This window comes from Rhinatrema bivittatum, chromosome 3 (assembly GCF_901001135.1).
Source record: "Rhinatrema bivittatum chromosome 3, aRhiBiv1.1, whole genome shotgun sequence".
Classification (NCBI taxonomy): domain Eukaryota; kingdom Metazoa; phylum Chordata; class Amphibia; order Gymnophiona; family Rhinatrematidae; genus Rhinatrema; species Rhinatrema bivittatum.
The window spans coordinates 124,403,301-124,415,723 of record NC_042617.1 but is presented as its reverse complement, the minus strand read 5'-3'; the positions used below and the strand labels follow the sequence as shown (position 1 = coordinate 124,415,723).

The window sequence follows — 12,423 nt, the reverse complement described above, 5'->3', positions numbered from 1 at the left end:
ATGTTCCGGAGAACTGTCATCAGCAATATTAGTCATTTTGAATGATGATTGAAGCGTTTCATAAAAACCTGCTAAGGATTGGAACAATTGATAAAATGCCTCTTTTGTACGAGGGGGCATTATTGTACGATCATCTGGTTCTTGTGGCCCACATGCTTTAGGATGCATTGGTGTGTTCTGAGGTAAAGTAGTGTATACTTTATAGTCTTTCTGTTTTTTGTCGCATATTATGTCCCTCGAATCCTCTGAAGCTGTAGAAGTGGTAGAGGAAGCAACTTGTATTACCTCTCTGTGAGAGAAGGTATTTGAAGTTGGTATATGAGATGATTTAGAAGTCGAAGGGCTTACTTCCCATGTTGCACTTCTCTTTGCAGACTTTTTGTGGTGGGAGCGTCGAGAGTGCTTATGATAATAGTGTGACAACAAGTCTGTATGATTCCTCCGTGAAGACTGTGATCGTTTTCTACGTTTTATTGTAAACTCTGTCGAATTATCTCTCGAAGAAAGGGAAGTACCCAAACAAGGTGAGGTAATTGATGGAGAGGCTGAAGATCTGTGTGAGGGTCCACGTCTTCGTTTCAACTCATTTTGTAATACACGAGATAGGTGCTCATGTGTCTTTATGCGCGGATTTAGACTTGTGCGCATATCTTTGTTTCCATATGCACAAGAGTGATCGGCGCTGATGTCTCCAGCACCGTGCGCACAGATATGGTTGGCGCCGGGCACACAGGTGGTGTCTGCACCATGCGCGTAGAGTTTCCTTTGGTTGTGCGCTCAGACGTCTTCGGCGCCCTGCGCGCCGATGTCTTCAACACCCTGCATGCAGAAATCTTCTGCACCGTGCGTGCAGGGGCCTTCGGCGTCGTGCGCACATGTCTTTGGCGCCATGCGCATAGAAATGTTGTGCGCCGATATTTCTTCAGGCGCCAACGTGCTTTGCACCGACACTTTTGTATGCGCATAAGGCGCCTTAGATGCAGAAATTTTAGGCACAGAGATTTTTGGCGGCAATGTGTCTTGCGCCCGCGATTGTGGCTCTTTGGATTTTTGAAAATCCGATAGCCTTTGTCGGCTTGCCACCTCCTTACCTCCAAGATTGGAGGACTGAGGATCCCATGATGATGCCCTCTTTTTTGAGGGAGCCGATAAAATCGCAGGGCCAGGCGACGAATGAGCCTCCGATGGTTCCGGTGAGGCAAAAAGTTCCTGAAGTCTGTAGGCCCTTTGCTTCAGTGCTCTGGGTGACATCCTAGAGCAAAATTCACAATCTTCCCGATTGTGATCTGGTCCTAGGCATCGGTAACATCGGTCATGGCCATCCGTGACCGACATTACCTTGGCCGCACTTACAGGGCTTAAACCCCGATTTTGACATGTTTTGTTCTATTAATACTGAGGAGAAGAATAGCTCCACGTGCGATCCCGCGCGCGGAAAGAACAGACTGAGGAGATTCCGTTACTTTCCTGCGCGGGAACACACGCGCCGCCGCAGAGAGCAAAGCTCTGATCTCTGCTTTGACAATCTCCGCCTCCCGGACCTGATTGACAGATCCCCATGACAGCATGGCTAATTCAGCCCAGCTATCAACGGGAAAACGTTGAACCTTTTCCATTGGAAAGCAAATAGAACTAGAGGTCATGAAATAAACTCCAGGGAAATTGATTCAGAATCAACATCGGGAAATATTTCTTCACGGAGAGGGTGGTGGCATGGGATGAATACTGTGGATTCCTAAAGGTTAGAGCTTGGAAATGAAAAAAAAGGATGCATGAGGTAAACTGCATGGAGCGGCAGTTATTACCCTTAACAGAAGGCATGGTTATTATTACCATTAAGTGATTAGCCTTGATGCTTTTGACGCAATTGCAACATTGTTCTCCGCTTTGACAGTGGAGGTAAAAGAGGGAATTGGATTCAGATGAGAGCCAATGCTAGGCCCTGACTTTTCTTTTTTCCTGATGACTGTGTATCAGCATCCTGGACCGTAAAAGGATTGCTTCTATGGCCAAGCCAAAAGCCAAACATGTTCAAGTAGCATTGTCTGAATTATCAAGCCTCATAAAAATGTTGCTAGCAGTAATTTTGTGTGTAGGTTTGACAGTTGCTTGGTTTTAAATAAAGGGTAGTAAATATTACTATCCTTAATATAAAAGTGTTAGGGGTAATCAGCACGGAGCGGCAGTTACTACCCTTAACAGAAATATGGAGGTAGCCTGCAAAGAGCAGCAGTTGCTACCATAAGAAACTTGCTGGTCAGACTGGATGGACCATTTGGTATTTTTCTGCCATCATTACTATGTGGCACATATTTCCTCTTCCCTACACATACCAGGGCTTACAACATAATCTGCACAATACAAATCGCTTCCCATACTCTGAAGGAGCTACCATGTTTTCTCCTCTATTCCTGCACCAGTCTGCACTTCCAGAGAAGTTGCTGCCAGAGAAGGAAGGAAACCACTAAATCCTTTCCTTCATGCCCTGCATTAGAGCCCATTTAATTTATGTCTGTTTTAAAATGTATTATCTTGTCTGAATTGATTTTATCTTTTATGAATGTAAAACTGTAAACAGACTAGAAATGGTGATAGGCGGTCCATAAATTGTTTTTAACACAAACTGCTAGCTTTTATTTCTTTTATAAAACTTTAACAGTTTGGGTAAAGTAACAAGAGACACAAAAGGAGAAAAAGGCACCAACAAAAAAGAACTAATCACAACAGAATCAAATGGAGGAGAAATCACAGAATGTTGAAGGGATGGGGGAAATTCACAGAATGTAATTGGAAAAGACCCTATTCCAAGAACTGGAAGTTCTCTGGTCCAAGGGCTATGATTGACTGGGGAAGGAGGCCCACAGGAGCAGCCCATTCTAAACAAATTCCTTCACCCAGCCTAAATCAGGCCTCAGTTCACAGCATGGAATGCTTGCCTACCATCTGCTAGAGATAATGGAAAGCTGAGGTCAGCACAGAACCCTATAAGGGGTGACATTAGTAAATCTATTATTTTTTGTCTCCATCTACTGGTTGGGGAGCATAACCCATACATCTGGATTGGTCTGGCTTGCTGAAGAGGAATTTATATTTTAAAGATCACATATTTATTAATATTAAATTGATTTATTGCGATATTGCATTGTTTTAATACTTAAGATTTTTTACAACCAGATATTTAACTTTTTATTTTTGGTTCGCTCTGTTTTCCAGCACTTTTCCTCTTGCTAGATCAGTAAAACTGCTCAGGACTTATGTTTGGATGAAGACATTACATATAAACTAGTACTGCTGCTATAAATTTCAAGGGATTTAGGATTTATATGAAATAAGAAAAGGCTCACTACCATCTCAGCACAGTGAGCAACTGATGAGCTCCATACTGAGCACCATTAGCACAGTCCATTCTACAAAGCAAAATAATCCAGAAAGCAACTATAGTCTTCAGATTACCTGATTCTACAACATAAACAAGATAACAGCTCAGTGGATAATATTTCATCTACACAAATGATTCTTGTACTTACAATGCATGTTTATGTCGTCCTTCCCGGACATCCTGAATGTAGTATACTAAATTGTCAAAGAAAAGTTTCATCATGTTTAGCTCTTTTTCTGCCCACCTGAAAAGAAATATTGCTAGAATTATTCATACTGTGAAAATTTCATGAACCAACAGGAAAACAGGAAGCCTTTATGCCGACTTACATTGTTATCCAATGTGTATCATAACTGCTTCCAAACTGCTGAAAAGTGCCAAATAACTTGGGAAGCAGACGAAGTGATACTACTACTGACCTAAAATAAAAAAAATGGCATTACTTCTATAACAAAGTGCTTGGAAAGTCAAAGGTGTGAGCACATCTTCTGATGAACTCTACTATAGCAAACCTCCTGAAATCTTCCATTTTGTTTAAAACAGACACCTATTACTTGCTGAAAAAAATTTAAAAAAAACTAAAGCAAAACAAACATTGCTGGACCTGTTTTAACATGGAAATGGAAGTTTTATGAGAAGGATTTACAAGAAAAAGAAAGAGCAATTTTATAGATCCAAGAATATGATGCACAGTTATCTCTTGGACCCTCAACCTCCAAAAGTCATCATGATCCAAACCATAATTAGGTGCCTGGATTTACAATTCTGTCTCAGTTATAACTGTATGAAAAAATCACTGACAATTACATTCTAAAAAAAAATGACGTGACCCAGATGAACATTTCATACTCATTTTGACAGCAGTACTCAACCTTTAACATTCAGTGAACAGTCTCAGAAAGCACCATGGTCAAAATATAATCTTCTGTTAACCTTAAAATACAATATATAGCTCTAGACTCTTCTGCCATTTGAAAAAATTCTTTACCACAAGAGAAGCCACACTCCAGCCTCTCTCTAAAATATGATAAAAATTAGTTAAGTGGTCAAATAGTCCTCTTAGACATCTATATTTTATTTCTTTATTAAGCTCTTATATACCGTCGTTCAGACTGGCCAACACAATGGTTTCTATGCATAAAATAAGTAAAACATAAATAATAATAAGCAGTTGTTCATAAAATATGGTAAATTAAACAAATAAGATACAATAAACAAATAAAATACAATAAAATACAATCATAATAAAAAAATGTAAAATACACTACTTAATATGTAACTGCTATAAATCTCTCACTCAGTTGGTGGAAATTGACTGCCTCACACTATATAAATACTTAAAATAGTATTAAAATAGCTCTCATTCAGTCCTTCCAAATGCAATTCCAAAAAGCCAAGTTTTCAAATTCTTTTTAAATGATTTTCTCTCTGCTTAGATCCTTAATTCAGCAGGCAGCTATTTCAAAGTTTTGGGCCAGCCAGGGAGATACTTCTCTCTCTTACCTGACTAAGATGGGCTGAATTTACTGATGGTATTGTTAGAAGCCTTTTATTAGCTGATCTCAGGTTTCTCTAGGGTTTATGTAGTCTAATTGCTATATTTAACCAATCCGTTTGTTCTCCAGAGATAATTTTGTGTAAGATGCAGTGTACTTTATATTGTATACGATATTTTATAGGTAACCAGTGAAGTTTTGCAATTGAGTGTTATGTGATCACTCTTTTTTTTTCCATTTAATATCCTAGCTGCAGCGTTTTGTAATATTTGTAAAGGGCGTATTGTTGAGGCTGGTAGTCTTAGTAACAAGGAATTACAATCTGTACTCGAGAAAATTAAAAGCTGCAGCACTATTCTAAAATCTTCATCCATTAATAATGGCTTCAACCGTCTCAGTGTCATTAGTTTACCATAGCTTTCTTTAATTTTCGCTGTGATATGCTTTTTTAGGTTGAGTTCTGCATCTATAATTATACCGAGATCTCTGGTCTGATCTGTTGGTTTAATCGTTGTATTGTTTTCTTAAGAAATGTCCGGAAGAGGTTCCTGTCTCGTTTTTCTATCTAGTACAATAATTTCAATTTTATTAACATTTAAGATTAGTCTCATATGTGTAAGCAGTTGCTTAATAATATTTAGATACATAGTTGCCAGTTTGTATTCCTTTTCAAGAGTTTCATTTATTGGGACTAGAATTTGAATGTCATCTATGTAGATAAAATGTGTTAAACCTAAACCAGTTAGTAGGTGGCACAATGGTAACATGTACACATTAAACAGAGTAGCTGATAAGGTGGAGCCTTGTGGGATACCTATATCAAGGGTAATTTTATCTGACCTTACTTTATTAATTGGCACATGTATGAACGATTTTCCAGAAACTATTTAAACCATTATAAAAACAAGGCAATAATTTAACTCTCCCAGAAGAAAAGATTATATTTAATCTGCCTGATATAGATTGGAGTACCCCCACTGCAGAATCTGGAAGAAGTATCGAGACAGTGGGTGCCTTTCAAGGGGCTCTGTTCAGACAAATGGTGATTGAACCCACGAGGGGAAGAGCGATACTGAACCTGGTGCTCACAAATGAAGACAGTATCTCTAACGTCTGGGTAGGTGGTACGATATAACAGCCAAGAGGAAGGGAAGTCACAAAGATCAAAGTCCTGTATTTCAAAAATACAGACTTCAGTTGAATGGCAATGTACATCAAAGAAGAGCTAGAAGGCTGGTGAAGTGAAACAGTGAGCCAAATTAAAAGAGCTATAACAAAGGTAAAAAGTAAATAAAAGTAAGAGGAAAACAAAGCATTTTTTTACACTTACCCGAAAAAGGAGGACGACCAGCAGCAGCATTATAAGATTGAAAGGAGTCAAGAAGCAAGGTGTGGAGAAAGATGAAGAAATAGAAGAAATATTAATCAAATACTTCATTCAGATTTCACTAAGCTACACTGAAGAAAGAAGGGAGATAAATGGAGTTCCTCTGGGATCGATTCTGTTCAATATCTTTATGAGCGATACTGTGGAGAGATTAGAAGGTAAAGTTTGTTTTTCTGTTGATGACACGAAGATCTGCAAAAGAGTGGACATACCTGAAGGAATAGAGAAAACAAGGAATAGAGAAAACAAGAAGTGACCTAGGAAAGCTTGAGAAGTTGTTTATCTCAGATTCAATGCCAAGAATTGCAAAGTGGAGAGATTACTTGCCTGATAATTTCATTTTCCTTAGTGTAAACAGATGGACTTGGGGTTTATGCTCCCCTGCCAGGGGGAGATGGAGCAAGCTGCCGTCACAGTATACATAAAACTGCTGTGACCCCAGCCTGCCAGTATTCTCTTCAAAAGCAACCGTGGACAGATTAGCAAAAATCCTGATTAAAAACGTGATTAAAAACAGATAACCAGAACTGTACTCAACCAAGCATAAACACTGAACTCACACAAGATTCTAGGAACCCCAAGCTAGGGACTGGATGAACACTTACCAGTAATCCCTTGGGACCCAGAGCCCCACAGGAGGACTATTGACACACTCAAGCGGCAGCTGAGGGTGGGAGGCTGAGTCCATCTGTCTACACTAAGGAAAACAAAATTATCAGATAAGTAATTTCTCCATTTCCTATAGCATGTAGACAGATGAATTCAGGACCAGTGGGATATATTAAAGCTACTCCCCATCAGGTTGGGAGGCTGCCCGCGGTCCAGTCAACACCACACGTATAAAGGCTGCATCCACCCAGGCCTGCACATCCAGACGATAAAACTTGGAAAAAGTGTGCGAGGACCACATCGCAGTTTGGCAGATATCAACAGGAGACAACAGACTAACCTCCACCCACGACACTGCCTGAGCCCTAGTGGAATGAGCCCTAATTTGAGAAGGCAATGGCTTTCCAGCATCCACATACATGGCCGTGACTACCTCCTTAATCCAATGAACTATGGTAGCCTGCAAAGCAGAAGCACCCTGCTTACTCCTGCCATGAAGAACAAACAGGCAATCCGTCTTTCGAAAAGACACAGAGACCTCCAGATACTGCACAACAAGACGCTTAACATCCAAGGAGCACAAAAGGCGAAACTCCTCCGCATCACTGATCTTATCCAGGGATGGCAAGGAGATGGACTGATTCAAATGAAAGACCGAGACTACCTTGGGCAAGAAGGATGGAACAGTATGCAGCTGTAATGTCCCCGGAGTCACCCGAAGGAACAGCTCCCTGCAAGACATGGCCTGCAGCTCAGAAATCCGACGCACAGAACATTTAGTCACCAGGAACTCAGTCTTCAAAGTCAACAATCGTAAGGAAAGGCTATGCAGTGGTCGGAATGTAGGGCCCGCCAAAATGTCCAGCACCAAATTAGACTCCACAATGGAAGCGGTAACCTCAAAGGAGGCCTAGGGTGCTTCACGCCCTTCAAAGAAACAGGCCACCAAATATAAAAAAAAAAAAGGACAACAATGAAACACCATTCACTGAAACAGGCAAGAGCCGCAACCTGCACCTGCAAGAAATTAAAGGCCAAGCCTTTATTCAATCCATCCTGCAAAAAATCCAGAATGAGAGGGATCTTAACTGAACAAGGAAGAACACCCTGCTCCTCACATCAGGCCTCAAAAGCTCTCCAAACCAACACATAAGCCAAGAAGTGAAGAACTTGTGAGCACGGAGTAAAGTGGCAATCAACACAGAGGAATAACTTCACTTTAACAGGCACGTCCTCTCAAGGGCCAAACCATAATACATAATCAAGTCGGTTCCTTGTGAAGAACCGGTCCCTGCTGAAGCAGATCCATGTGTGGCAGAAGACGAAGGGGGACCTCCACCAGAAGTCGCCACAAATCCGCATACTGGTGACACCTGGGCCAGTCCGGTGCCACCAGTACTGGCCCCCCATTGCCTTCGATCTTACAAATTATCCTACCCAGCAAGGGCCACGGAGGAAAGGCATAAAGCAATCTGTCTTCTGGCCAGACCTGTATGAGAGCGTCTATTCCCAGAGATCACGGATCTCTCCTGTGACCGTAGAAGCGAGGAACCTTCGCATTTCGTGAAGTCGCCAGCAGGTCTAGGATCGGAAGGCCTCAGCGATCCAAAATCAGCTGAAATGCCTCGGCTGACAACACACACTCTCCTGGGTCCAGACTCCCCTGTTGAGAAAGTCCCTGCAATGTGAGAGGCCGAGATCATCTGCAAATGACCTTACGCCCATTCCATCAGCTGGTCCATTTCCTGTGACACTTGCTGGCTCTTGGTTCCTCCCTGGCGACTGATATAGGCCACCGTCATCGTGTTGTCCGACATCACACAAACCACTTGATTCTGCAGCCTGTGGCTGAACTGCAAGCATGCCAGCCGTACAGCCCGGGCATCCACATAATTGATGTTTCATTAGAACTCTTCGGCATTCCAGTGCCCCTGGGCCGTTAACTCCAGACAGTGAGCCCCCCAACTATAGAGACTCGCATCTGTTGTAAGTACCAACCAGGCCTGAGAGGACAAGGGAACATCCTTTCTCAGATGATCCTCCTGCAACCACCACTGGAGGCGGATGCAGATTTCCATCAGCAACTGGAGCTGAACAGCATAATCCTGAGACTACAGGTTGCAACGAGATGGCAGAGACCACTGAAGAAAAGGATGCATATGCGCCTTTGCCCACGGCACCACTTCCAGGGTAGCTGCCATCAAGCAGAGTACCTGTAGGTAGGACCACACTGTTGGGCATATGGTGTTCATCAACTGACACACTTGAGACATCAATCTCTGGATCTGAACTTCCAATAAGAAAACTCTGTCCTGTCCAGTATCGAACCAGATCCCCAGATACTCTGACTGGGATGGTTGAAGATTGCTCTTGGTCAGGCTCACTACCCAATCGAGCTCCTGTAACAAGGCGATCAACCTTGTGTGTGACCAGGTGGCTCTCTTTTTGAGACTTGGCTCGAATCATCCAAATACAGGTGTACCAGAATTTCTTCTTTTTGCAAGGCTGCTGCTACTGCCACCATAATATTGGAAAATGTTCTGGGAGTGGTGGCTAGACCAAAAGGCAGCACCTGAAACTGATAATGGTGCCCCAACACCACAAAGTATAGAAAGCATTGGTGTTCCAATTGGATGGGAATATGAAGGTAAGCCTCAGATCCTAGGAGGTCAGAAATTCCCCGACTGCACCGTTATTATTCCGGAGCGTAAGATTTCCATTCGAAAATGAGTCACCTTCAAGTGACAGTTAACCCTCTTGAGATACAAGATGGGACGAAAGAAACCCTCCTTCTTGGGCATGACAAAATAAATGGAATATCACCCCATACATTCTTGAGACGTGGGCACCGGAACCACAACCCTCATATTCTGAGGAGCCTTTGAAGTGAGAATTTCACTGCCTGCTTCTTCTCTGAAGGGAGTAGAAAGAGGATACCATGAACACGTCCCAAAGAATACTGCAAAATTCCAGTGCATACCCTTCGTCTATCACCTCCAGAACCCACTGGTCGAACGTAATCTCAACCCACCTCAGATAAAGAAAGACAGACATCCCCCTATTTCCTGTTCCGGAAAGGGGGTCCGCAAACCTTCATTGGGAAGCTTGGGAAGGTCCCCACCCGAGCCTGCTGCTCTCATGGTCTGCCAGGGACAAAAAGACTGAAACCTACCAAAAGGCCAAGTCCGCTGAAAGGTCTGCCCTCTGTAGGACGAAATCGCCTGGAACCCCGGAAACAATCCTTCATACCAAAGGGGTGCTGTAACTGTTTCTTATCCTTGGCAACTGAGGCACCAGAGACTTGCTCCACTTACTGACCAGTTTCTCCAATTCGCTCCCAAACAAAAGCGAGCCTTTAAAGGGGCATCTTGGTAAAATTGGCTTTGGAAGTTGTGTCAGCTGACCAATTTTGCAACTAGAGTTGACGCCTGGCCGCTATCACCAAAGCCACTCCTCTGGCTGAGGTCTGGACCAAATCACAGCCTGCGTATGCTTTAAAAAAAAAAAAAAAAGCGGCAGCAGGCTCCATAACCGCTCTGGAATTCCCTCCAGACTCATCAACTTCCTGAGAGAGAAGCAGACAAGATCTTGCCACTAGGGCGCAACAGGAGACATCATATAAAGCAAAATTGCTTACCTTGTAATAGGTGTTATCCCAGGACAGCAGGATGTAGTCCTCACATATGGGTGACATCACTGATGGAGCCCTAGAGCGGGAAAAACTTCTGTCAAAGTTTCCAGAAAACTTTGACTGGCCCTGTGAGGCCACTGAGCATGCCCAGCATGCCATGATATTCTCTGCCACAGGGGTCTCTCTTCAGTCTCGTATGTAGCAATAAGCTTTAGCTAAAACAATTTTAAGTAATAAAAGGTATGAGACCCAACTCCGCGGGGTGGCGGGTGGGTTCTGTGAGGACTACATCCTGCTGTCCTGGGATAACACCTATTACAAGGTAAGCAATTTTGCTTTATCCCAGGACAAGCAGGATGCTAGTTCTCACATATGGGTGATAAGGAAGCTATCAGCTGAGTCATTTTGTAGTAAAGCAACTGTGAAGTATTGTTGGTGAAAAATGAGGCAGCCGAAGGTCACAGCAGGTTGGATGTAGAAGGAGTTGGGATTAAACTGGAAACAAGTTCTTTAAGACAGATTGTCCATAGGCTGAATCTTGTCGTCCTTGTTTGTCCAAACAGTAATGAGCTGCAAAGGTGTGAAGAGAACTCCATGTTGCGGCCTTACATATGTCAGCTAGTGGCACTGAACGATAGTTTGCTACTGAGGTTGACATTGCTTTTACTGAATGTGCCTTTACTCGCCCTTGGAGAGGAAGACCTGCTTTTTCGTAGCAAAACTGTATGCAATCTGCTAACCAGTTGGATAGAGTATGTTTACCCACTGCTTTACCCGGTTTGTTTGGATCATAGGAAACAAAAAGCTGATTGGATTTCCTGTGGACTGCAGTGCGATTTAAATAGAAAGATAACGCACGTTTACAGTCCAAGGTATGTAAGGCTCGTTCTCCTTGGTGAGAATGAGGCCTTGGAAAGAATGTGGGTAAGACTATGGATTGGTTCAAATGGAATTCCGTGACTACTTTAGGAAGGAATTTTGGGTATGTACGGAGAACTACTCTGTCATGTAGGAACTTCAAATAGGGTGCGTATGTGACAAGTGCTTGTAACTCACTAACCCTTCTAGCTAATGGCTATGAGGAAGATAGTCTTCCATGTGAGAAATTTAAGATCACAGGAATCTATGGGTTCAAAAGGAGAACGCGCAAGTCTTGTTAAAACCAGATTCGGGTCCCATTCTGTGACAGGTGGCCGAATTGGTGGTTTAAGATGAGTTAAACCTCTCATAAACCTAGTAACGAGAGGTTGTGAGAATATAGGTGCATCTCCCATCTTATTATGGTAAGCCGAGATTGCACTTAAATGTACCCTTACAGAGGAAGTCTGGAGACCAGATTCTGAAAGATGGTATAAGTAGTCTAGTAGAGAAGTTGTGGGGCAGGAGAAAGGATCAATACATTTTTGCCTGCACCACAAACTAAACCTTTTCCATTTTGAAGAATAGTTCTTTCGTGTTGAAGGTTTACGTGAAGCTAGAAGCACTTGAGATACATTGGTTGACAGATTGAGTGGTTGTAATATCAAGCTTTCAACATCCATGTTGTCAGGGATAGGGATTGAAGGTTGGGATGGTGCAACCGACCCTGATCCTGAGTTATGAGAGTGGGAGCTATTCCCAGACGAATGGGATCCCTGACAGAGGTCTAGGAGTGTGGGAAACCATACTTGTCAAGGCCAATACGGGGCTATGAGTATCATGGTCCCCTTGTCCTGTTGTAGCTTCACAAGAGTTTTGGTTATGAGCGGTACTGGAGGATATGCGTATAGTAGGCCTGAGTTCCAAGGCCGAGCAAATGCGTAGTTGGCTGGCTGGTTCTTTTGTTTGTGTAGAGAACAGAATTTGTCCACTTTGTGATTCAGTGTGAAGCAAAAAGGTCTATTGTTGGTTGTCCCCAACGCTGGAATATGCTGGTTGCTAC

General features: G+C 42.8%; 1 protein-coding gene across 1 annotated transcript in view; it reads right to left on the bottom strand.

Moving 5' to 3' along the window:
* USP34 (ubiquitin specific peptidase 34) overlaps window positions 1-12,423 on the bottom strand; it is a 1,009,100-nt gene that overhangs the window by 630,166 nt on the left and 366,511 nt on the right. Inside the window, exons 18-19 of the mRNA XM_029593702.1 lie at window positions 3,709-3,798; window positions 3,528-3,623 (exon numbers count right to left, since the gene is read on the bottom strand). Coding sequence (XP_029449562.1) covers window positions 3,528-3,623; window positions 3,709-3,798 — 186 coding nt within the window. The remainder of the gene's footprint in view (window positions 1-3,527; window positions 3,624-3,708; window positions 3,799-12,423) is intronic.